At 42.8% G+C, this 24,316-nt stretch overlaps 3 protein-coding genes across 8 annotated transcripts in view; 2 read left to right on the top strand and 1 right to left on the bottom strand.

Annotated features, from left to right (window-relative positions):
• Nucleotides 1–24,316, top strand: part of SHISA6 (shisa family member 6) — a 1,483,380-nt gene that overhangs the window by 894,501 nt on the left and 564,563 nt on the right. The window lies entirely within an intron of this gene.
• LOC138582838 (uncharacterized) lies at nucleotides 3,615–8,268 on the bottom strand. 3 transcript variants are annotated; one of them, XM_069654519.1, is made up of 3 exons: nucleotides 4,189–8,268; nucleotides 4,012–4,086; nucleotides 3,615–3,924 (listed from the first exon to the last, which is right to left on the bottom strand). In XM_069654519.1, the coding sequence occupies exon 1, from the start codon at nucleotides 7,055–7,057 to the stop codon at nucleotides 4,961–4,963; it is 2,097 nt and encodes a 698-aa protein (XP_069510620.1). In that variant the 5' UTR covers nucleotides 7,058–8,268; the 3' UTR covers nucleotides 3,615–3,924; nucleotides 4,012–4,086; nucleotides 4,189–4,960. The 3 variants fall into 3 exon arrangements, with proteins under 3 accessions (XP_069510620.1, XP_069510618.1, XP_069510619.1); XM_069654517.1 differs by having other exon boundaries at nucleotides 4,012–8,268; XM_069654518.1 differs by having other exon boundaries at nucleotides 3,615–4,086.
• Nucleotides 12,652–16,058, top strand: LOC138582562 (uncharacterized). The gene is made up of 2 exons (XM_069653958.1): nucleotides 12,652–15,661; nucleotides 15,749–16,058. Exon 1 carries the CDS (start codon nucleotides 12,652–12,654, stop codon nucleotides 14,710–14,712), a length of 2,061 nt encoding a protein of 686 aa, XP_069510059.1. The 3' UTR covers nucleotides 14,713–15,661; nucleotides 15,749–16,058.

Raw genomic sequence — 24,316 nt, 5'->3', positions numbered from 1 at the left:
CTGTCACAGCATTTGATGAGGCCTGGTGCAAAAAGAAGGCCCCCCACCCCCTTGCTATGTATTGCTCTGTGTCAGTGGCACCACAAACCAGAGACTCACAAACTCTCCATGTGAGTTTGTGTGGAGGGATTAAATGAAGACCTCTGGATATAGCTGGGCTAGGCTAGAAATTTGCTGTTGGTCCATTTCACTTACCATTAAAACGATTTGTATGGTACACCTAGAGATTGAACAGACGTAAAATATAGCAAAGATCATGTTATGGTCACACAATGTATGTCATCTTCCACCGGTATCTAGGGTCATGAACCATGACTCCACTGTGATGAACCAGAAATGAGATGCAGGCACAGAGGACTCATAGCTATTGATATAAACCTTTATTCAAAATATATGGGGTTGGACAATGCCTCACTGTCCCTGCTCTAGGATATATTTCCCTACCTCAACCAAAAACTAAGCATCTGTCCTCTGTCAAGATGTCCAAAGGAATATGTCCTGTGTCTGAAATCCTATCATAGCCCTCCCATTCTAAAAGGACTCTAAGGTGCAAAGGGTATTGGTTTGGCCTTGAACATGCATGAATCGTCAAAGTTCCAAAAGAAAAGGATAACTTACAAATTGATAGTGTTCACAGTTCCAGGGGATAACTCCCTTCCCCAGGTTCCCTCCACCACATAGAACAGTTCAACAAGGATAATCAAGTTCATTATAAACTCTTCACAGATTTGGCTTTGCCTGGTCTACACTCCTGCCAGATGTTTCTTAGACAGTTCACTCAATTCCCAATCCCAAGGGCATGTGCCTTCCTTGGGATTCTCTTTACACACTTGGCTTTGCCTACTATACTCTCTTGCCAAGGCTTCCTAATATAACACAACTCTCTCGCAATATGAATTCAGGTCCCAGACTCGCACTGTTTCTCACGCCGAAACCTTTTCACAATCATTCGACATCTACGTGGTTGGGGACCTTTCTTGCAACATTCTCTCTCTTCCAGGGCTTCTCGCCCTCCCCAAGCCGCATTTTTAGCTCTTTCCCCTGTGCGAGGTAATCCTCCTGAAGCCCCCCGGGGGCCCACCTTTCCCAGACTGGCTCGCTCGTTGTGTGTGGCTGCTTCACTCTTCCTCATGCCGTACTGTGAATGCTTCAGTTCGCCAGTCAATCGGGAGAATGCTCGACCTCTTCTCCGATTTCTGTCTGGTCACCAAGGGTGACAGGCAGCCTCTTGGTCCCAGCTCTATCACCGGCCACCCATTAGCTTTGGCCACCAGTTTGCCTGCTCATCCCCCTTCATTGGTATTTGCCTGGCTTTCCTCAAGCTTCTTCCGACACAAGCTGCTTGCTTGTGTCAGGTATCTCGCTCTCTCCTTCATCAGCTGGGTGGGATTTAAATGTCCCGGGATTGCGTATATTCTTCAAACAACTGGAGCGTGGTGTGGGATTCCGTGCCCTAGTGATCTTTAAAGCTCCATTCCTCCTCCCCATCCCAGTATTTCTAAAGGATTCATACACGTGGGATTGATAGTTAGTTTTTGTAATTCTATTTTCAGGATATTAGCATATCCCTTAGCCAATTAGGAGGCTAGTAATGCGGGCTAAATCTCCCGATGTTAGTCCGCATTCCAAGCCTCCTGATGGCTGCTTCCCCCATTCGCCATCTTCCCTTCACCCTGGACCCCTTTTTAACTAACCGCCCTCCCACTTACATCATTGCGGAGTTGGCATATTCGCTGCTGATGCTACCTCTCCATTTTCTTAATGCATGAGGCCCCCAGGGAAAGGGAGTCTGGGCTCTGTATTGAGCCCCTCTTTCCTTTCCATGGTGGACATCTGTGAACAGTCTTTTCGTTTCGTGAACATGGAGCAGTGAGGCGACCCATTCACAGAACAAAAATACTTTCAATTAGTACTGGGTGCTAATGGCGGGTGCTAGTTACACAGGTGTTAATGCCATTAACCATCCGGTCAAAGGGCTGGAATGGGTGGTAACATCCCGGGGTCCTCCCAAACCATTACCATCCGTTCCAGCCCTTGGAACATGTGGTTAACGCCATATTGCATAATGTCATCAGCAAGTCTTGTAGGGTATTGAAGGGGGTTACCACAATATGCCATGAAGAATGGAGGGGGTATTCCTAAAAGGAAAAAGGGGAATAAAATTTCTCATCGGATGATGCCTGTCCTTCCCCCTGAGGGTCACCTCTCCCCATGTGGTCCTCCCTCATATAGATACTAAGGTAAGGATCAGGTAGCGGCTGCCATCCCCTGGCCACATGGGCATAGGCTACCTCTGGGAAAAGAGGGATGACATCATCGGGTTCATCACACTACCATGTACAATTTAGTTACATGCACTCTGTGCACATTGCTGATAACAATACCCTCTCCCAGAAGCCTTCTTAATTTCATGTGTGTTTCAGCTTTCTCTAATGTGCTATATTTGCAAAGGTACAATTTGAGAGAACTTTATGTCTATACAATTCAGGCCCAGTGAATGCCCAAGACCCATAGCATCTTATTTAGAATTAACGTGATTGTTTTGTGTTTCTGGGACCTGCTATTTTGTGGGAATACACTACATTTTTTGTTGTCACTGTGGCCTAGTATATGGTGTATCCGGGTATCCAGGTATAATAGTCGGTATTATATCATGATATTGTCATGGCCACTAGTTGTGGGGCCAGTCCTTCCTCATCCCCGGGGTCCCCAGTCTTGGCGCCTCTGGCGCCAGGCTTATGTTAAAGTGTGTTCTGCACACTCTAGACCTAGGGCATGTGCAGCTAGGCCGGGCGTGGCCCATGAAACAGAACTGAAGGCACGTGCTACAGGCCCAAAGAAGGGTAAGGTGGAGTTTGTAGGCAGAGCTAATGGGCAGGGCCTGAACCAGCCTATATAAGACCAGTCCAATCCATGTGCCCTTGCTTCACAATCCTCTGCTTTCAAGCAGTGTTACGCTCTCTGCTGTGCTTACCTGAGCCTTTGGATTACAGCCTCATCTTCGAGATTTCCTGGGAACGCTTCTTACCTGCAGCCCTCCGCCTCTTCACCACGAGAGTCTTCTCTCCAGCTACTCCATCACTGCGGACGTGTCTTACCTGATGTCAACCACTCCATCGCTGGATGCGCTTCCCATCTGCTACCAGCCTCAACATCGCTGAGCGCGCATCTCACCTGCTGCCAGCCACGACACTGCTGAGCACACATCTTACCTGTCGCCAGCCTCTATATCACTGAGCGCCCATCTTACCTGTTGCCAGCCGCCACATCACTGGGTGTGCATCTTACCTGTTGCCAGCCGCTACACCGCTGAGTGGGCATCTTACCTGTTGCCAGCCTCTACATCGCTGAGCGTGTATCTTACCTGCAACTCGTTGTGGCCAGTGCCGGACTCTTCTTCTTACCTCCATTTCATCACGGCCAGAGCTGAGTCTTCTTCCTGACCAACATCCCATCATGTAAATCCAACAGATTGTCCACAAGATTGTGGAACTCTCCCGTCCCCTGCACACCCTTTATACTGTAGAAACAGTCAATATTTCTATACAATGGTAATATTCAGTTTCTTTCAGAAAAAAGAAGAAATTAATGAGAGAAGCTAATTCATGACACTATTATAATAAAACAGAATGATGGGGACCATCGGTTTTAATTGAATTTTAAATTAATTGTTATAGATATGAATTTCAATTCATTCATCATCCAGTCTTTGTAAACATAATAACATAAATGTGTTCATTTTGAGGTTACATTCAATATTATAATACAAGGGCATACAAGGTACTCATCACACTTTCTATACAATAGGCTTTTCACATGGTATATCCACAGAAAGTAATGATGAATATTTTCTCGACGCGTTTCGGGGTGTCCCCTTCTTCAGGAATTGATAGCCCTCTTCATTGCCGTTAATCTTTGTTTCGTCTATAATGTATGATACAATGATCAAATTTTAGATTCTCACTGATAACTGTCATTTAACTCTTGGGAGAAATTTTTAATAATAATCACCTGGATGTTCAATGTGGAATATCCTAACTGGATTTATTATCAATAGCAATATCAGCCCAATAATGGTTATTCAACCTGTAGATGTGATAAAAAGACAATAGGGAAAGCTCAATTAAAAACGGGATCTTAATTCATGAAGGAAAATCTAGTCATGTAATATCTAAGAAAAAATATTACCTTTCGGTATTTCTGTAAAAAGCTACTACATCCATGGAATGGGTCGCTGTGGTATGTAGAGAGTCCTCAGGTACGGAGGTAGTGCAGTAATGGGCGATTCCTCCACTCGTGTCTGTAAAAACACGTATATATACTATATTAGATACACGAAAACAATGGGGTGGGATCATTCTGTGGAGAGTATTCTGTGAAGGCCTCTAGGCTCATGATATGCAATTGGGGAGCTGTTTACAAAGGATTCTCTTACCTCCTTCCTGAGAAGATGGCCGGTGCTGTAGCTCGAACCGTTCTACACGGTTTTCGCTAAAGATGGCCACTATTTACATTATGACGTCATCACGTCGAAGCGTGACGACGTCACTATGTTTAGAACGTCAGCGTGTGACGGGAAAACAGACGTCATACGGACATATTTTAGAAAACAATGTGTAATTAACCAATAGTATATAGGTGTATATCTATACTGGTGCAGGGAGTTTGAGTCAAATGAAATAAAGGTGAAAAGAGTCGAAAGATAAATGTGAGGAGTGTCTCATGTAACTTCTGGGAAATCTATTGTTTACCACGGACAAAAGTTAATCGAATATTGGACATCCGTGTGTTTACTATTTCAAGAGAAGCATGCTCACATTCTATGGTCTGTAACTTAATACATCCTATGTCAGTAAAAAATCATCCTAAGTGAACTGAACAAATTCAAAAATGTATTTAACAGCAATTGATATTGTATCCACACTGGGTTTCTGATTGGGTCAGGGGAAACAGTATTTAGTTACAAAAATGAGGCTAAACTGTAATCTTCGTTCATCCCATTGGGAGCTAGACTGTTTAGTCTCTCTATCCAGAAGATTTCCCTCTGGTTCATACGTCTGGCATGATTGCCACCTCTTGGGGCTCTGTTCACAATTTCCAAAATCACAACCTTTAGTTGAGAAATATTATGTTTCTTTATGGAAAAATGTCTTGCTACAGGTGAGTTAACACTGTTGGTACGTATGTTACTTTTGTGTTCATTCCAGCGCTCCTTGGCTTTCCTTTGTGTCTGTCCAACATAGTAAATGCCGCATGGGCAGCTTAAACCATAAATGATTGATTTCGTGTCACAAGTGGCAAAATCCTTTAGTGGGATTTTTTGGCCATTTGATGGGTGTCTTACATAGCTTCCCTTCATTATGTTGTTACAATTGCCACAACTGAGACAGGCAAACGTACCTATTTTCCTCTTGGTGAGGGTTCTTTGATTGTCCACTCTCGGTCTTTCTGCTTTAACTAGGCTATCCCTGAAGTTCCGACCCCTCTTGTAGGCGATTATGGGTGGTTCAGGAAATAGTCTCTTTAGTTGTGGATCCAATTTGATTATACCCCAGTTCTTCTTGATCATCCTTGTTATGTGATGACTCTGTGCTGAATATCTTAAAGCGTAGAGAAATGGGATCTCCTTAGATCTATTTCTTGATATACGGAGGTCTTTCCTCTCCAATGTGAGTGTTTTTTCTTCTGCTTTCTTGATGATAGACTCTGGATAGCCTCTTTCCTTGTATCTTTGTGTCATCAATAGGTTTTCATTCCTCAGGGTGTCAGTTGTTGAGATAATTCTCTTTAGTCTAAGGAATTGACTGTAGGGCAAATTATTCTTTAAATGCGTCGGATGATGGCTCCTGAAGTGTAACGTGTTGTTAACATCGGTGGGTTTGTGATAAATATTGGTGATTATCCCATCTTCCCCAATCTCTAGTTCAACGTCCAAAAAATGTAGTTTAGGGGTTCCAATTTCCATCGTGAATTTGATTCTGTCGTGGCCTGAATTGATGTATTTTAGGAATTCCTCTAGTTCGTGATGTTGTCCTCTCCAAATGACGAAAACATCGTCAATGTATCTTTTCCAGGTGATGATTTTTTTGCTAAATTTTGTTGGTATCAAAATCCATTTCATCTCCAAATGGTACATGAATAGATTAGCATAGGCTGGGGCCATTGCTGACCCCATTGAAGTTCCTGATGCTTGTAAATAGTACTGCGTCCTGTATCTGAAATAGTTGTTAATGAGTATAATTTTGCTTAATTTCATTAGGAAGGTTTTGTTTGCTTCACATTCATTTCTTAGTAGACACCATTCGAGTGCTTCCAAACCGTCTTGATGTGGGATGCATGTATATAGACTCTGTACATCAAACGAAACCAGTAGATCATTTCTGTTAATATCTGTTAAGGTGTCTAGGTGATTGAGAAAATCTGTGGTATCTTTAAGATATGTTGTGGTTGTTTGGACTATGGGTTGTAATGCCTTGTCCACATAAACTGCTAGTGGGTTGAAGATACTATCAGTTCCCGCAACAATCGGTCTGAGGGGGGGTTTTGTCAAGTTCTTATGTATTTTTGGCAGTCCATAGAAGATTGGAGTAATAGGATGTTCATTAATCAAAAACAATTTAGTCTTGTTGGAAATCCATCCTTGGTCCTCAGCTTCCTCAAGCGTAGTTTCAATAATGCTTGATATTTCTCTGACCGGATCTTGTTCAATTTTTATGTACGTGTTCTCATCTGTTAGGAGCTCTAAAATCTTCTCCTCATAGTATGTAGTGTCCATAATAACTATGGCCCCTCCTTTGTCTGCCGGTTTTAGGGTCAGGCTTCTGTCATCCGCAAGGTTCTTGATGATTTCATTCTGCCTTCTCCTGGTATTGTAGTTCCTTGTTCTGGTGAAATTAACCCTTTTGAGATCTTTTATCATCTGTTCTTCAAACATTCTGATGGTTATGTTATTGACTTGAGGGTCGAAATGACTCTTGGGTTTCATTTCTAAGTATTGATGTGGCTCTTGTGTAGTGTTGATTCCCATTTGTGAATCAAAAAAGACTTTGAGTCTCATTTTCCGTGCCAGTCTGTGAAGATTGATTTTTTCTTCCAGCAAATTGGAATTCTGGGTTGGTATAAATGTTAAACCTAGGTTCAATGTGTCCGTTTGGTCTTTGGATAGTGGTTTTGATGAAATATTAACAACTAGTTGTTTGGTTTGTTCCGCGATCTTAGATTTCTTATTGCCTCTTCGCGTAGTCTTTTGTCTAAAAAAACCGAGGGAGTGGTTTGTGCGTTAGAGGTAGTCGCTTCTTGTGATGTATGTATAATCGGTCCACTTTCCGCGTTCTCCCTATTGATAACTTCGTCCCCACTTGTAGGTATTTCGCTACTGGATCCACTTGGTTCTTGTCCCGGTATTGGTGTTTTGTGGTTTTGTGGTCTTCTACCTGGTGCGGTTTTGTTTTGTGCGTAGTATTCTTGCCAGGAGTATACTATATCCTGAAGATAATCCAACGTATCTCTTCTGAATTTTCGGACTTTGCGTTGTTCTATGTCCTTTTTGTAGTTGTCCAATGTTCTGTTCACTTCCTCTATGATGGTTGTTAATTCCTCTTTGTTTTTAAATTTCGACAGTTGTTCTGTCAGGTCTTCGATTTCACTGTCGAGTTTGCTGACAGATTTTGCTAATTCCTCGATTGTCAATAATATAAGATCCAAAGAGCATTTATTTAAGATCTGCTCCCATTTCTTCACAAAATCTGGGTTGTCCTTGCACAGTGTGGGTCTTAAATATACCCTTAGTCCTCTTGGGATTCTTTGTGCTCGGTAGTATTGTGCTAATGTAGTAGCGTGTAGTTTTTGCGATATCTCCCTTCTGATGACCCTCTCCAATTGTGTAATAAGTTTCTCTGGACTAGTCGTTGTTGGTGTGGTTGTTTCGATTTCCTTCAAAAGCCCTAAAATTCGTGTGGCTTCCTCTTCGTTAAATGCCAAAGTTGTGGCGTGTTTTTCTGTAATTGCATTGATCTTTGAAAAAGACATCCCTTAGGGAGGCGGAGGTGATTGTTAGTATTTCTATTGGGTGCTGCTATGGCTGTTGTGTCACTCCCTAAGCATTTTTAGGGGGGCAGAGAGCAAGAATCCAATATTTGTGTTGCCTAGCGCACACCTAGGTTTAAGGTTTTTTTACAGGATTTGTTGAAAATTTACGGGGTGCCGGGGAGAATAACAACCTTGACACTGGGTTGTTTTAACCTATGTAAATCCAACAGATTGTCCACAAGATTGTGGAACTCTCCCGTCCCCTGCACACCCTTTATACTGTAGAAACAGTCAATATTTCTATACAATGGTAATATTCAGTTTCTTTCAGAAAAAAGAAGAAATTAATGAGAGAAGCTAATTCATGACACTATTATAATAAAACAGAATGATGGGGACCATCGGTTTTAATTGAATTTTAAATTAATTGTTATAGATATGAATTTCAATTCATTCATCATCCAGTCTTTGTAAACATAATAACATAAATGTGTTCATTTTGAGGTTACATTCAATATTATAATACAAGGGCATACAAGGTACTCATCACACTTTCTATACAATAGGCTTTTCACATGGTATATCCACAGAAAGTAATGATGAATATTTTCTCGACGCGTTTCGGGGTGTCCCCTTCTTCAGGAATTGATAGCCCTCTTCATTGCCGTTAATCTTTGTTTCGTCTATAATGTATGATACAATGATCAAATTTTAGATTCTCACTGATAACTGTCATTTAACTCTTGGGAGAAATTTTTAATAATAATCACCTGGATGTTCAATGTGGAATATCCTAACTGGATTTATTATCAATAGCAATATCAGCCCAATAATGGTTATTCAACCTGTAGATGTGATAAAAAGACAATAGGGAAAGCTCAATTAAAAACGGGATCTTAATTCATGAAGGAAAATCTAGTCATGTAATATCTAAGAAAAAATATTACCTTTCGGTATTTCTGTAAAAAGCTACTACATCCATGGAATGGGTCGCTGTGGTATGTAGAGAGTCCTCAGGTACGGAGGTAGTGCAGTAATGGGCGATTCCTCCACTCGTGTCTGTAAAAACACGTATATATACTATATTAGATACACGAAAACAATGGGGTGGGATCATTCTGTGGAGAGTATTCTGTGAAGGCCTCTAGGCTCATGATATGCAATTGGGGAGCTGTTTACAAAGGATTCTCTTACCTCCTTCCTGAGAAGATGGCCGGTGCTGTAGCTCGAACCGTTCTACACGGTTTTCGCTAAAGATGGCCACTATTTACATTATGACGTCATCACGTCGAAGCGTGACGACGTCACTATGTTTAGAACGTCAGCGTGTGACGGGAAAACAGACGTCATACGGACATATTTTAGAAAACAATGTGTAATTAACCAATAGTATATAGGTGTATATCTATACTGGTGCAGGGAGTTTGAGTCAAATGAAATAAAGGTGAAAAGAGTCGAAAGATAAATGTGAGGAGTGTCTCATGTAACTTCTGGGAAATCTATTGTTTACCACGGACAAAAGTTAATCGAATATTGGACATCCGTGTGTTTACTATTTCAAGAGAAGCATGCTCACATTCTATGGTCTGTAACTTAATACATCCTATGTCAGTAAAAAATCATCCTAAGTGAACTGAACAAATTCAAAAATGTATTTAACAGCAATTGATATTGTATCCACACTGGGTTTCTGATTGGGTCAGGGGAAACAGTATTTAGTTACAAAAATGAGGCTAAACTGTAATCTTCGTTCATCCCATTGGGAGCTAGACTGTTTAGTCTCTCTATCCAGAAGATTTCCCTCTGGTTCATACGTCTGGCATGATTGCCACCTCTTGGGGCTCTGTTCACAATTTCCAAAATCACAACCTTTAGTTGAGAAATATTATGTTTCTTTATGGAAAAATGTCTTGCTACAGGTGAGTTAACACTGTTGGTACGTATGTTACTTTTGTGTTCATTCCAGCGCTCCTTGGCTTTCCTTTGTGTCTGTCCAACATAGTAAATGCCGCATGGGCAGCTTAAACCATAAATGATTGATTTCGTGTCACAAGTGGCAAAATCCTTTAGTGGGATTTTTTGGCCATTTGATGGGTGTCTTACATAGCTTCCCTTCATTATGTTGTTACAATTGCCACAACTGAGACAGGCAAACGTACCTATTTTCCTCTTGGTGAGGGTTCTTTGATTGTCCACTCTCGGTCTTTCTGCTTTAACTAGGCTATCCCTGAAGTTCCGACCCCTCTTGTAGGCGATTATGGGTGGTTCAGGAAATAGTCTCTTTAGTTGTGGATCCAATTTGATTATACCCCAGTTCTTCTTGATCATCCTTGTTATGTGATGACTCTGTGCTGAATATCTTAAAGCGTAGAGAAATGGGATCTCCTTAGATCTATTTCTTGATATACGGAGGTCTTTCCTCTCCAATGTGAGTGTTTTTTCTTCTGCTTTCTTGATGATAGACTCTGGATAGCCTCTTTCCTTGTATCTTTGTGTCATCAATAGGTTTTCATTCCTCAGGGTGTCAGTTGTTGAGATAATTCTCTTTAGTCTAAGGAATTGACTGTAGGGCAAATTATTCTTTAAATGCGTCGGATGATGGCTCCTGAAGTGTAACGTGTTGTTAACATCGGTGGGTTTGTGATAAATATTGGTGATTATCCCATCTTCCCCAATCTCTAGTTCAACGTCCAAAAAATGTAGTTTAGGGGTTCCAATTTCCATCGTGAATTTGATTCTGTCGTGGCCTGAATTGATGTATTTTAGGAATTCCTCTAGTTCGTGATGTTGTCCTCTCCAAATGACGAAAACATCGTCAATGTATCTTTTCCAGGTGATGATTTTTTTGCTAAATTTTGTTGGTATCAAAATCCATTTCATCTCCAAATGGTACATGAATAGATTAGCATAGGCTGGGGCCATTGCTGACCCCATTGAAGTTCCTGATGCTTGTAAATAGTACTGCGTCCTGTATCTGAAATAGTTGTTAATGAGTATAATTTTGCTTAATTTCATTAGGAAGGTTTTGTTTGCTTCACATTCATTTCTTAGTAGACACCATTCGAGTGCTTCCAAACCGTCTTGATGTGGGATGCATGTATATAGACTCTGTACATCAAACGAAACCAGTAGATCATTTCTGTTAATATCTGTTAAGGTGTCTAGGTGATTGAGAAAATCTGTGGTATCTTTAAGATATGTTGTGGTTGTTTGGACTATGGGTTGTAATGCCTTGTCCACATAAACTGCTAGTGGGTTGAAGATACTATCAGTTCCCGCAACAATCGGTCTGAGGGGGGGTTTTGTCAAGTTCTTATGTATTTTTGGCAGTCCATAGAAGATTGGAGTAATAGGATGTTCATTAATCAAAAACAATTTAGTCTTGTTGGAAATCCATCCTTGGTCCTCAGCTTCCTCAAGCGTAGTTTCAATAATGCTTGATATTTCTCTGACCGGATCTTGTTCAATTTTTATGTACGTGTTCTCATCTGTTAGGAGCTCTAAAATCTTCTCCTCATAGTATGTAGTGTCCATAATAACTATGGCCCCTCCTTTGTCTGCCGGTTTTAGGGTCAGGCTTCTGTCATCCGCAAGGTTCTTGATGATTTCATTCTGCCTTCTCCTGGTATTGTAGTTCCTTGTTCTGGTGAAATTAACCCTTTTGAGATCTTTTATCATCTGTTCTTCAAACATTCTGATGGTTATGTTATTGACTTGAGGGTCGAAATGACTCTTGGGTTTCATTTCTAAGTATTGATGTGGCTCTTGTGTAGTGTTGATTCCCATTTGTGAATCAAAAAAGACTTTGAGTCTCATTTTCCGTGCCAGTCTGTGAAGATTGATTTTTTCTTCCAGCAAATTGGAATTCTGGGTTGGTATAAATGTTAAACCTAGGTTCAATGTGTCCGTTTGGTCTTTGGATAGTGGTTTTGATGAAATATTAACAACTAGTTGTTTGGTTTGTTCCGCGATCTTAGATTTCTTATTGCCTCTTCGCGTAGTCTTTTGTCTAAAAAAACCGAGGGAGTGGTTTGTGCGTTAGAGGTAGTCGCTTCTTGTGATGTATGTATAATCGGTCCACTTTCCGCGTTCTCCCTATTGATAACTTCGTCCCCACTTGTAGGTATTTCGCTACTGGATCCACTTGGTTCTTGTCCCGGTATTGGTGTTTTGTGGTTTTGTGGTCTTCTACCTGGTGCGGTTTTGTTTTGTGCGTAGTATTCTTGCCAGGAGTATACTATATCCTGAAGATAATCCAACGTATCTCTTCTGAATTTTCGGACTTTGCGTTGTTCTATGTCCTTTTTGTAGTTGTCCAATGTTCTGTTCACTTCCTCTATGATGGTTGTTAATTCCTCTTTGTTTTTAAATTTCGACAGTTGTTCTGTCAGGTCTTCGATTTCACTGTCGAGTTTGCTGACAGATTTTGCTAATTCCTCGATTGTCAATAATATAAGATCCAAAGAGCATTTATTTAAGATCTGCTCCCATTTCTTCACAAAATCTGGGTTGTCCTTGCACAGTGTGGGTCTTAAATATACCCTTAGTCCTCTTGGGATTCTTTGTGCTCGGTAGTATTGTGCTAATGTAGTAGCGTGTAGTTTTTGCGATATCTCCCTTCTGATGACCCTCTCCAATTGTGTAATAAGTTTCTCTGGACTAGTCGTTGTTGGTGTGGTTGTTTCGATTTCCTTCAAAAGCCCTAAAATTCGTGTGGCTTCCTCTTCGTTAAATGCCAAAGTTGTGGCGTGTTTTTCTGTAATTGCATTGATCTTTGAAAGGAGAAGGCAGAATGAAATCATCAAGAACCTTGCGGATGACAGAAGCCTGACCCTAAAACCGGCAGACAAAGGAGGGGCCATAGTTATTATGGACACTACATACTATGAGGAGAAGATTTTAGAGCTCCTAACAGATGAGAACACGTACATAAAAATTGAACAAGATCCGGTCAGAGAAATATCAAGCATTATTGAAACTACGCTTGAGGAAGCTGAGGACCAAGGATGGATTTCCAACAAGACTAAATTGTTTTTGATTAATGAACATCCTATTACTCCAATCTTCTATGGACTGCCAAAAATACATAAGAACTTGACAAAACCCCCCCTCAGACCGATTGTTGCGGGAACTGATAGTATCTTCAACCCACTAGCAGTTTATGTGGACAAGGCATTACAACCCATAGTCCAAACAACCACAACATATCTTAAAGATACCACAGATTTTCTCAATCACCTAGACACCTTAACAGATATTAACAGAAATGATCTACTGGTTTCGTTTGATGTACAGAGTCTATATACATGCATCCCACATCAAGACGGTTTGGAAGCACTCGAATGGTGTCTACTAAGAAATGAATGTGAAGCAAACAAAACCTTCCTAATGAAATTAAGCAAAATTATACTCATTAACAACTATTTCAGATACAGGACGCAGTACTATTTACAAGCATCAGGAACTTCAATGGGGTCAGCAATGGCCCCAGCCTATGCTAATCTATTCATGTACCATTTGGAGATGAAATGGATTTTGATACCAACAAAATTTAGCAAAAAAATCATCACCTGGAAAAGATACATTGACGATGTTTTCGTCATTTGGAGAGGACAACATCACGAACTAGAGGAATTCCTAAAATACATCAATTCAGGCCACGACAGAATCAAATTCACGATGGAAATTGGAACCCCTAAACTACATTTTTTGGACGTTGAACTAGAGATTGGGGAAGATGGGATAATCACCAATATTTATCACAAACCCACCGATGTTAACAACACGTTACACTTCAGGAGCCATCATCCGACGCATTTAAAGAATAATTTGCCCTACAGTCAATTCCTTAGACTAAAGAGAATTATCTCAACAACTGACACCCTGAGGAATGAAAACCTATTGATGACACAAAGATACAAGGAAAGAGGCTATCCAGAGTCTATCATCAAGAAAGCAGAAGAAAAAACACTCACATTGGAGAGGAAAGACCTCCGTATATCAAGAAATAGATCTAAGGAGATCCCATTTCTCTACGCTTTAAGATATTCAGCACAGAGTCATCACATAACAAGGATGATCAAGAAGAACTGGGGTATAATCAAATTGGATCCACAACTAAAGAGACTATTTCCTGAACCACCCATAATCGCCTACAAGAGGGGTCGGAACTTCAGGGATAGCCTAGTTAAAGCAGAAAGACCGAGAGTGGACAATCAAAGAACCCTCACCAAGAGGAAAATAGGTACGTTTGCCTGTCTCAGTTGTGGCAATTGTAACAACATAATGAAGGGAAGCTATGTAAGACACCCATCAAATGGCCAAAAAATCCCACTAAAGGATTTTGCCACTTGTGACACGAAATCAATCATTTATGGTTTAAGCTGCCCATGCGGCATTTACTATGTTGGACAGACACAAAGGAAAGCCAAGGAGCGCTGGAATGAACACAAAAGTAACATACGTACCAACAGTGTTAACTCACCTGTAGCAAGACATTTTTCCATAAAGAAACATAATATTTCTCAACTAAAGGTTGTGATTTTGGAAATTGTGAACAGAGCCCCAAGAGGTGGCAATCATGCCAGACGTATGAACCAGAGGGAAATCTTCTGGATAGAGAGACTAAACAGTCTAGCTCCCAATGGGATGAACGAAGATTACAGTTTAGCCTCATTTTTGTAACTAAATACTGTTTCCCCTGACCCAATCAGAAACCCAGTGTGGATACAATATCAATTGCTGTTAAATACATTTTTGAATTTGTTCAGTTCACTTAGGATGATTTTTTACTGACATAGGATGTATTAAGTTACAGACCATAGAATGTGAGCATGCTTCTCTTGAAATAGTAAACACACGGATGTCCAATATTCGATTAACTTTTGTCCGTGGTAAACAATAGATTTCCCAGAAGTTACATGAGACACTCCTCACATTTATCTTTCGACTCTTTTCACCTTTATTTCATTTGACTCAAACTCCCTGCACCAGTATAGATATACACCTATATACTATTGGTTAATTACACATTGTTTTCTAAAATATGTCCGTATGACGTCTGTTTTCCCGTCACACGCTGACGTTCTAAACATAGTGACGTCGTCACGCTTCGACGTGATGACGTCATAATGTAAATAGTGGCCATCTTTAGCGAAAACCGTGTAGAACGGTTCGAGCTACAGCACCGGCCATCTTCTCAGGAAGGAGGTAAGAGAATCCTTTGTAAACAGCTCCCCAATTGCATATCATGAGCCTAGAGGCCTTCACAGAATACTCTCCACAGAATGATCCCACCCCATTGTTTTCGTGTATCTAATATAGTATATATACGTGTTTTTACAGACACGAGTGGAGGAATCGCCCATTACTGCACTACCTCCGTACCTGAGGACTCTCTACATACCACAGCGACCCATTCCATGGATGTAGTAGCTTTTTACAGAAATACCGAAAGGTAATATTTTTTCTTAGATATTACATGACTAGATTTTCCTTCATGAATTAAGATCCCGTTTTTAATTGAGCTTTCCCTATTGTCTTTTTATCACATCTACAGGTTGAATAACCATTATTGGGCTGATATTGCTATTGATAATAAATCCAGTTAGGATATTCCACATTGAACATCCAGGTGATTATTATTAAAAATTTCTCCCAAGAGTTAAATGACAGTTATCAGTGAGAATCTAAAATTTGATCATTGTATCATACATTATAGACGAAACAAAGATTAACGGCAATGAAGAGGGCTATCAATTCCTGAAGAAGGGGACACCCCGAAACGCGTCGAGAAAATATTCATCATTACTTTCTGTGGATATACCATGTGAAAAGCCTATTGTATAGAAAGTGTGATGAGTACCTTGTATGCCCTTGTATTATAATATTGAATGTAACCTCAAAATGAACACATTTATGTTATTATGTTTACAAAGACTGGATGATGAATGAATTGAAATTCATATCTATAACAATTAATTTAAAATTCAATTAAAACCGATGGTCCCCATCATTCTGTTTTATTATAATAGTGTCATGAATTAGCTTCTCTCATTAATTTCTTCTTTTTTCTGAAAGAAACTGAATATTACCATTGTATAGAAATATTGACTGTTTCTACAGTATAAAGGGTGTGCAGGGGACGGGAGAGTTCCACAATCTTGTGGACAATCTGTTGGATTTACATAGGTTAAAACAACCCAGTGTCAAGGTTGTTATTCTCCCCGGCACCCCGTAAATTTTCAACAAATCCTGTAAAAAAACCTTAAACCTAGGTGTGCGCTAGGCAACACAAATATTGGATTCTCCAACATCCCATCATGGTCAGAGCCGGAGATGCCCTCCTTCAACCGCGAATCTTCATTGAGGACCCGGACTCCATTCTTCACCGTCGGCCTGCACCGACAAGGGAATACGAACAAATAGGTTAGAACTCATATGCATTCACACGACCGCATATATACAAGAGTCTAAAGTCCCGTAATAGAGACCATTTTAGCTGTCGCTGTTGAAACTCCAGCAACCTCCAAGGTCTTCCGGCATCTCCTCAATCCAGATTCCCTTCCAATACCTGTGGAAATGGAATAGACATTGCAAGAGTTACCACTAGATGGAATGCAATCATTCCGATTGAACTATAATTATACTAAAGACTTACCTTGTGCGTGGATTGGTTGCAGCTGTTCTGGATCAACCTTCCTACGGGCCAGTGAAGTAACTGGGTCCGTTCAAGCGCCCCTGCTAGGAAAGGCAGGACGGGTAGCCCAACATCACAAAACTACAGATGAGCATCTGTGTGTAAGTGCTTGCCCACCGCATCCTGGCACAAAAGGGCACGGGAAGGTCAGGAGATCCCCACTCCATTCTCATTGCCTCTCCTCTTCACACAGGGGCAACACCCATCTCCTGAGCTGCAGATTCAACCACTCTCTGAAGGGGAAGGTGATTTCGAGGAAACAGGGCAAGGGAGGGCTCCAACCGTGCCCCAATGCCCCCGCGGAGACCAGGTGAGCTTAACAGAACTCGAAGCCCATCTAAACTTCTGCCTGGGCGTTATGGAAACTTCCGAAACAGACCAGTTAGCCCAGCTCTTGGGAGAGCTACGGGCCGAGGTGCAGGCCTCCAGACAGGTGACTTGGCAAGACAAATGCTTCAGGCACAGGCAGGATAAGTCCTGTTACCTGGAATTACACCAACACCGGTGCCTCAGCCCTCACCACCAGTACAGGTGGTACTCCCAGGGGAAGTTCCACTTGCTCCACCCGAACGCTTTTTTAGCGACCCAAACAAATATGCAGTGTTCATGAATCAGTACCGCCTCCACCTTTTACGTCAATCAGTAGTCTTCCCTAATGACAGTGCTAGGGTGGCCTTTGTGCTTTCATCCTTTAGTCCAATATCAGCAGAGCAATTTCTCAAACTTCTTTCTGCCCGCAAACCTTCTGGATCTCCGCTGGACCCTGCCCAGCCACAACCCTCAAAGAAATTTTCGCTTCCACCTGCGCAGGAGAACACGCAAGATCCATCATAAATGCCTCCTTATCCTCTGGTATCTTTCCCGACGCATTCAAAACGGTTCAATTGAAACCTCTAATTAAAAAACCTTCGCTCAACCCACTCGAGCCCAAAAACTACCGCCCCTTCTCAAACACCAGGTTCCTCGCCAAGCTCATTGACCGAACCACCTACTCCCAACTAAATGCCTTTGTCGAAACAAACAACCTCCTGGATCCCACACAATCAGGTTTCAGAGCCTGTCACGGAACGGAAACCACCCTAACCTCAATCTGGGATGACCTTAAAATGACAGCAGACTCCGACGGATGTGCCACACTAATCCTTCTTGACCTATCCGCCGCCTTTGACACAATCAATTACTCAATCCTCCTAGACTGCCTCCACTCCCTAGGAATCCGTGGAACCACTCTTAAATGGATAGCTTCATTTCTCAAAGATAGGTACCAAATAACGACACTCTCCACCTATACCTCCCGAGCCAGACCAGTCGACACAGGAGTCCCACAAGGAGCATGCCTATCCGCCCTCCTATTCAATCTCTATTTGATCACCATCCCACCGATAATTCGTTCACACATCCTGTGTTACAACTATGCCGACGACACTCAACTAATTCCAAAACTCCTGAACTCAACACCCAACTCCTGACCTGACCTGGCCTCCTGCCTCCTTGACATAGAACTCTGGATGTCCCAAAGCCACCTCTTGTTAAACCCCTCCAAAACGGAAATCATGATATGTGGCAATGCAGAACTTCTTCCGCACCCGCTTCCCTGGCCATCCGCCATGGGCAACTCACCAACCCCCTCCAACTCAGTGAAAAATCTTGGATGCACCCTTGACTCTGACCTAACACTCTCGCGCCAAGTCAACAACGTCTCAAAGTCCTGCCACTACCACCTTAAAACCCTTATGCACATCTTTCCATATCTCTCCTTTCCCAACAGACTCTCTGCAGTCCAATCAATCCTCATAACAAGACTGGACTACACAAACCCCCTATACCTAGGATTCCATGCGTACCAACTGAATAAACTCCAAAGGGCACAAAATGCGGCTGCCAAACTACTACTTGCGCTCGGCCCGAGAGACCACATCTCCCCAGCCCTTAAGACGCTGCACTGGCTTCCAGTAGCCCGAAGGGTGACCTTCAAAACCTTATGCATCTCCCATCGAGCATTGCATAAAACCGGACCTCAATATCTCCAAGACAAGCTAAAACCCTACCACCCCCCTCGCACTCTTAGATCAAGCTCAGCCGGCCTCTGAGTCATACCTAAGACAAACTCAGTCAGGTTAGGCGGGTCATCATTCTCAACCTCGGCCCCCACGCTGTGGAACTCACTCCCACCCCACATCCGCCTAACTGAGGATTTAGCGTCCTTCCGCAAGCTGCTGAAAACCTGGCATTCCCCTAAAACCAACTGGTACTAAACTAGCCCAAACAGCATCTCAATGACACCAATCCAACAAACTACCTGATGCAAGAAATTGACAGCTAATTAACCCCGAATATAAACGAGAAGGACAAACAGAATTAAACGAATAAAGTAGATCAAAACAGAGAAATGGTTAATAAGAGTAAATCATGTGGAATCAATAACGAGAATTAAACGGCTAAATTTGACAGAATGCATGTGGAGTGAAAGAAGTGAATGACGTGGATGAAACAGTTAGAATGGATGAAGCAGGCGGAACAGATGAATGCGCTGAGTGGAATAATGCATGAATGGAAGAACAAATAACTATATAGTTCGAAAAGTGTGGAAACCGAATGAATATGAGATCGGATGAGTGTATAGAACTGATAAACATGTTTAACGGATGAGTATGTTGAGCGGACGAGCGTGTATCGCAGATGAGCCTACAAATACAGAGAAGCGAGTAGAACGCAGGAATGTGTAAACCGAACAAGTGTGTAGAACAGATGAGTAATGTGGCACGGATGAATATGTAGAGTGCACAAATGTGCATAGCGGATGAATATGCAAGTGCTGTGAGTGTGTAGATAAACGGAGCAGATGAATGTACAAACCTGGCGAATGGGCGGACGAGTGTATAGAGCAGATGTGTGTATGGGGCGAGTATGTGTTTGGGGCAAATGTGTGTATGGAGCAGATGTGTATATGGAGCGGTGTATGGAGTGGTGTATGGAGCGGATGGGTGGATGGAGCACCTGGGTGTATGGAGCAGATGGATGTACGGAGCGGATGGGTGTATGGAGAAGGTAGGTGTATGAAGCTAATGAATATATGGAGAGGATGAGTGCGCATGGCAGATGAGGGTATAGAACAGATGAGTGTATGAGTTGAAGTTATAGAACATGATATTACTGTTGGATGCATGAAAACCACGAGTGCCTAAAGCGGACCAGTGCGGAAAAGGGAAGAGTGCGGAGAGCGGATGAGTGCGGAGAGCGGACGAGTGCGTTGAGGGGATGAGTGCGTCGAGGGGATGAGTGCATCGAGGGGGTGAGTGCGTCGAAGGGGTGAGTGCATAGAGGGGGTGAGTGCATAGAGGGGGTGAGTGCATAGAGGGCGTGAGTGTGTAGAGGGGGTGAGTGCGTAGAGGGGGTGAGTGCGTAGAAGGGGTGAATGCATAGAAGCGGTAAGTGCATAGAGAGGGTAAGTGAGTAGCGTGGATGAGTGCGTAAATTTCAGAGCAGAGAGTAGATTGCCGGAATGCGCAAACCAGATGAATGTGCAGAACGGATTAGCATAAACCAGATGAGTATGTAGAAAAGATAAATATGCAGAGCGGGTGAGTATGTAGAGCCCATGAGTATGGATAGCAGATGAATACGGAAGTGCAGAGAGTGTGTAGATCGTCAGAGCAGATGAATATACAGACCTGGCAAAAGTATAGAATGAATGAGTATATAGAGCACATAAGTGTATAGAGCACTGAAATGTGTGGAGTGGATGAATATATGGAGTAGATGAGTGTATGGAGTGGGTGAGTGTATGGAGCGGGCGAGTTTATGGAGCGGACGAGCGGACGAGTGTACGGAGCGGAAGTGCGGAGAGTGTGTAGATTGTCAGAGCAGATGAATATACAGACCTGGCGAAAGTATAGAATGAATGAGTATATACAGCACATAAGTGTATAGAGCACTTAAATGTATGGAGTGGATGAATATATGGAGTAGATGAATATATGGAGTAGATGAGTGTATGGAGCGGATGAGTGTATGGAGCGGAATGAGAGTATGGTCCGAGATGAGAGTATGGTGTGAGATGAGTATATGGTGCGAGATGAGTTTATGGAGCGGATGAGTGCATGGAACGGATAAGTGGAGGCTGCGGATGTGTGTATGGAGTGGATGAGTATATGGAGCGGATGAGTATGGAATGGATGAATGTATAGAGCAGATGAGTGTATGGAGTGGGCTGAGTGTATGGAGCGGGCTGAGTGTATGGAGCGGGATGAGTGCATGGAGTGAGATAAGTGTATGGAAGGGATGAGTGGATGGTGTGGATGTGTGTATGGAGCGGATTAAAGTATGGAGCGGATGAGTGTATGGAGCTGATGAGTGTATGGAGTGGATGAGTGTATGGTGCAGATAGGTGGATAGAGCGGAGCAGACTAGTGCACGCGGGGTGGACCAGAGTGTATTATACCAGACTGGGGTGCACGGAGTGGCTATGTGTGCACGCTACAGACTGGAGCGCATGGAATGGGAAGTACATAGTATGGTTTGGAATGTAGAGAACGTTGAAAGAACATATAACCCATCATATCACACCACCATGCTTACTCTCTCCTTTACATCACTAATCAACTAGAACACAGGGATACTATGACACCATTCAGTATAACTGTTCTCATACCAACATCCGCCGCTTACTCCACATCACTCTGAATAAACACTGCTGGTTTCACACCCCCAACCAGGCGTTCTCCTCAGGCCTAACGCAGCCACAACCGTTCTGGATAAAACCTGCCAGAACGAACACATTCTCCTGATCCCTCAACCACCACACCTACCGCTAAGAAGCAGCTATTACACGAATACCGCATGAGTTGCACACATACCCAGTGCTCACATGCACCTTTGACCCTCTCTACTCTCTCTACTGATCTGAACTTCGGTTCCCAAGGGCGTTCAACCTACCAGCGCCTTCAGACGATAGCAATGGTATATAAGGCGCTATATAAGTGCAAAATAACATAACATAACATATTTGGGAGGCTGCGCAGATGATTGGTCAGTACCGTTCGTGGCTCAGGATGACCCACTATTTCGGAACTTTGCAGAATGCAACGGGAACTAGAAAAACTGTTCGCCAGGCACACTGAAGGGCAAGCATTAGACAACGAACTACTGTCTCTGAGGCAAGGAAACCATGACTTATTGACTTAAATTGCCACCTTCAACCGCCTCATAGCACAAACCAACAGGCCAGAGGAGGAAAGGGCCACGCTGTTTTACCGGGGGCTTCATGGTGAGTTAAGGGATGTACTAGCACAAGTTGTTAACCCACCTGAATGCTGTGCAGACTATATTAACCTAACTGTGCAGTTAGAACACTGGTTACAAGACTGAAAAATGGACCGCACAAGAGCTGAAGGAGGATCAGTGTTTATGAGGCCTCGGGACAGTCCGACCAAGGGCCATGAAACCACTGAACCCATGCAAACAGGGGGACTACGGGCTCCCATTTCCAAGGCCGAAATAGAAAAAAGAAGAGAACAGTGGCTTTTTTTATACTGTAGAAAAGCTGGACATTTCCCACGTGATTGTCCTACAAAACCCCCCAAGATGGTTGTAGGCGCCACGGACAATGATAGTTCAGACAAGGAACAAGAGCCGGAAAACTCGAACGCCCGGCAAGTGTAGAGGTCCACTTGTCGATCGGAGTCAAGAGAGTTGTAACAACCTCACACCTGGTTATTCCAGTGTTAATCACCCACCCCCAACAACCATTGAAAGTGCATGCTCTAGAAGCTTACATTGATAGTGGTGCAGTGGGTAATTATATCGATAAGGGGTTGGCTGCACGGATAGGCCTTCCACTTCAGCAAAAAACGCACTCGGAAAATGTCACAGCCGTGGATGGCTCTCAGCTGTCTTCGGGGCCGGTAACTCAACATACCGATAAGGTACTGCTGACATGCCAAGATGATCCCCGGGAAAGCATTTCGTTTGACCTCATAGGGGCTCCCCAGTTCCAAATGATTCTGGGAATGCCATGGCTGGAAACCCATAATCCAAGGATCGACTGGCGCACCAGAAGACTGGCTTTTCCTTGTGAATGCATCAAGAGTTGCTATCTTAAGGATGTGAGGAGCTTACAACACCAGGGAAAACCCATTTTGGGAGTGTTGGACTCATTGCTCTCTGAATATCAAGACTTTGTGGATGTGTTCCAAAAGGAGCACGCCAATACCCTACCACCACACAAAACATACGATTGCCAAATTGATTTGGTCCCTGGAGCACAAGTCCCCTGCAGCAGAATATACGCTCTGACGGAGGAGGAAAATCAGCACCTAAGAACGTATCTTGATCAGTATTTAGCTAATGGATTCAACCGCCCACCCAAGTCTCCGGCCTCCTCAGCTCTCTTGTTCGTACCGAAGAAAGAAGGGGACTACAGAACCTGAATAGATTATAGGGTGTTAAACCAGATTACCGTAGAAAATAGGTATCCTTTGCCACTTATTCCAGAACTACTCGACTAGGTGAAGAATGCTCAAATCTATATGAAGCTGGGTCTGCGGGGGGCTTACCACCTGGTCAGAGTAAAAAAGGGCAACGAATGGAAGACAGCATTCCAAACCAAATATGGGATCTTCGAGTATCAGGTTATGCCCTTCAGGCTATGCAATGCACCAGCCACATTCCAGTTCTTTATGACCGACGTACTCCACAAACTGCTAGACGTCTGTGTCCTTGTTTATATTGATGATATCCTTATTTACCCGGCATCCAAGGAAGAGCATGTGGGCCATGTGAGATCCGTATTGGAAAAGCTCTGTAAGAACCAATTATTTGCCAAATTGGAAAAGTGTTTTTTCCACATTACAGAAGTTGAGTTCTTGGGCTTAATGCTTACTCCTCGGGGAGTACACATGGATAGTCGTAAAGTGGAAGCAATCATTCAATGGCCATCTCCGACATCAATCAAAGGAGTGCAGAGTCTTCTCGGGTTTGCCAATTTCTATCGGCGGTTTATTCCAGGATTCTCGTAAATCGTCCATCCTATCACCTCTTTGCTAAAGAAGAATAAAACTTTCTCTTGGACCACCGACACTGAAAAATCATTTTAAGAACAGGAATCAGCCTTCACTTCAGCCCCTATCCTCCGACACCCTCGTCCCAATCTACCTTATGTGGTTGAGACCAATGCCTCCAATGTGGCCATGGGGGCAATGTTATCACAGAAAGACCCTGACACCAGACAGTTATATCCTATAGCATTCTGGTCCTGCATGTTTACAGCACCTGAGAATGATTATGCTATAACCGACAAAGAACTATTGGCAAACAAGGGGCCTTTAAAAACTGAAGGCATCACCTCCTGGGGGCTAGGCATACTGTCACCATTATCACGGACCATCGCAACTTTCAGTATTTAAAGACAGCTAAGGCACAATCTTCTCGTCAACTACATTGGGCCCTCTTCTTCACAGAGTACGATTTCGTAATCACGTATCGACCAGGAGTACGGAACGGAAAAGCTGATGCCTTGTCGCGAATGGGCGACAACCAGGACGCATTTATACCATCAGAACCAGTACCCATTATTCCAGAGGAACGAATTCA

This window comes from Ambystoma mexicanum, chromosome 3q (genome assembly GCF_040938575.1).
Source record: "Ambystoma mexicanum isolate Mex_15411 chromosome 3q, UKY_AmexF1_1, whole genome shotgun sequence".
Taxonomy (NCBI): Eukaryota; Metazoa; Chordata; class Amphibia; order Caudata; family Ambystomatidae; genus Ambystoma; species Ambystoma mexicanum.
The sequence above is the reverse complement of the archived record's forward strand: the minus strand, read 5'-3'. Positions and strand labels throughout refer to the sequence as shown.

What these genes read in the sequence shown, in the direction of transcription:
- LOC138582562 (XM_069653958.1), top strand. Translation starts at nt 12,652, where the DNA reads ATGACCCTCTCCAATTGTGTAATAAGTTTCTCTGGACTAGTCGTTGTT.
- LOC138582838 (XM_069654517.1), bottom strand. Translation starts at nt 7,057, where the DNA reads ATGAGACTCAAAGTCTTTTTTGATTCACAAATGGGAATCAACACTACA.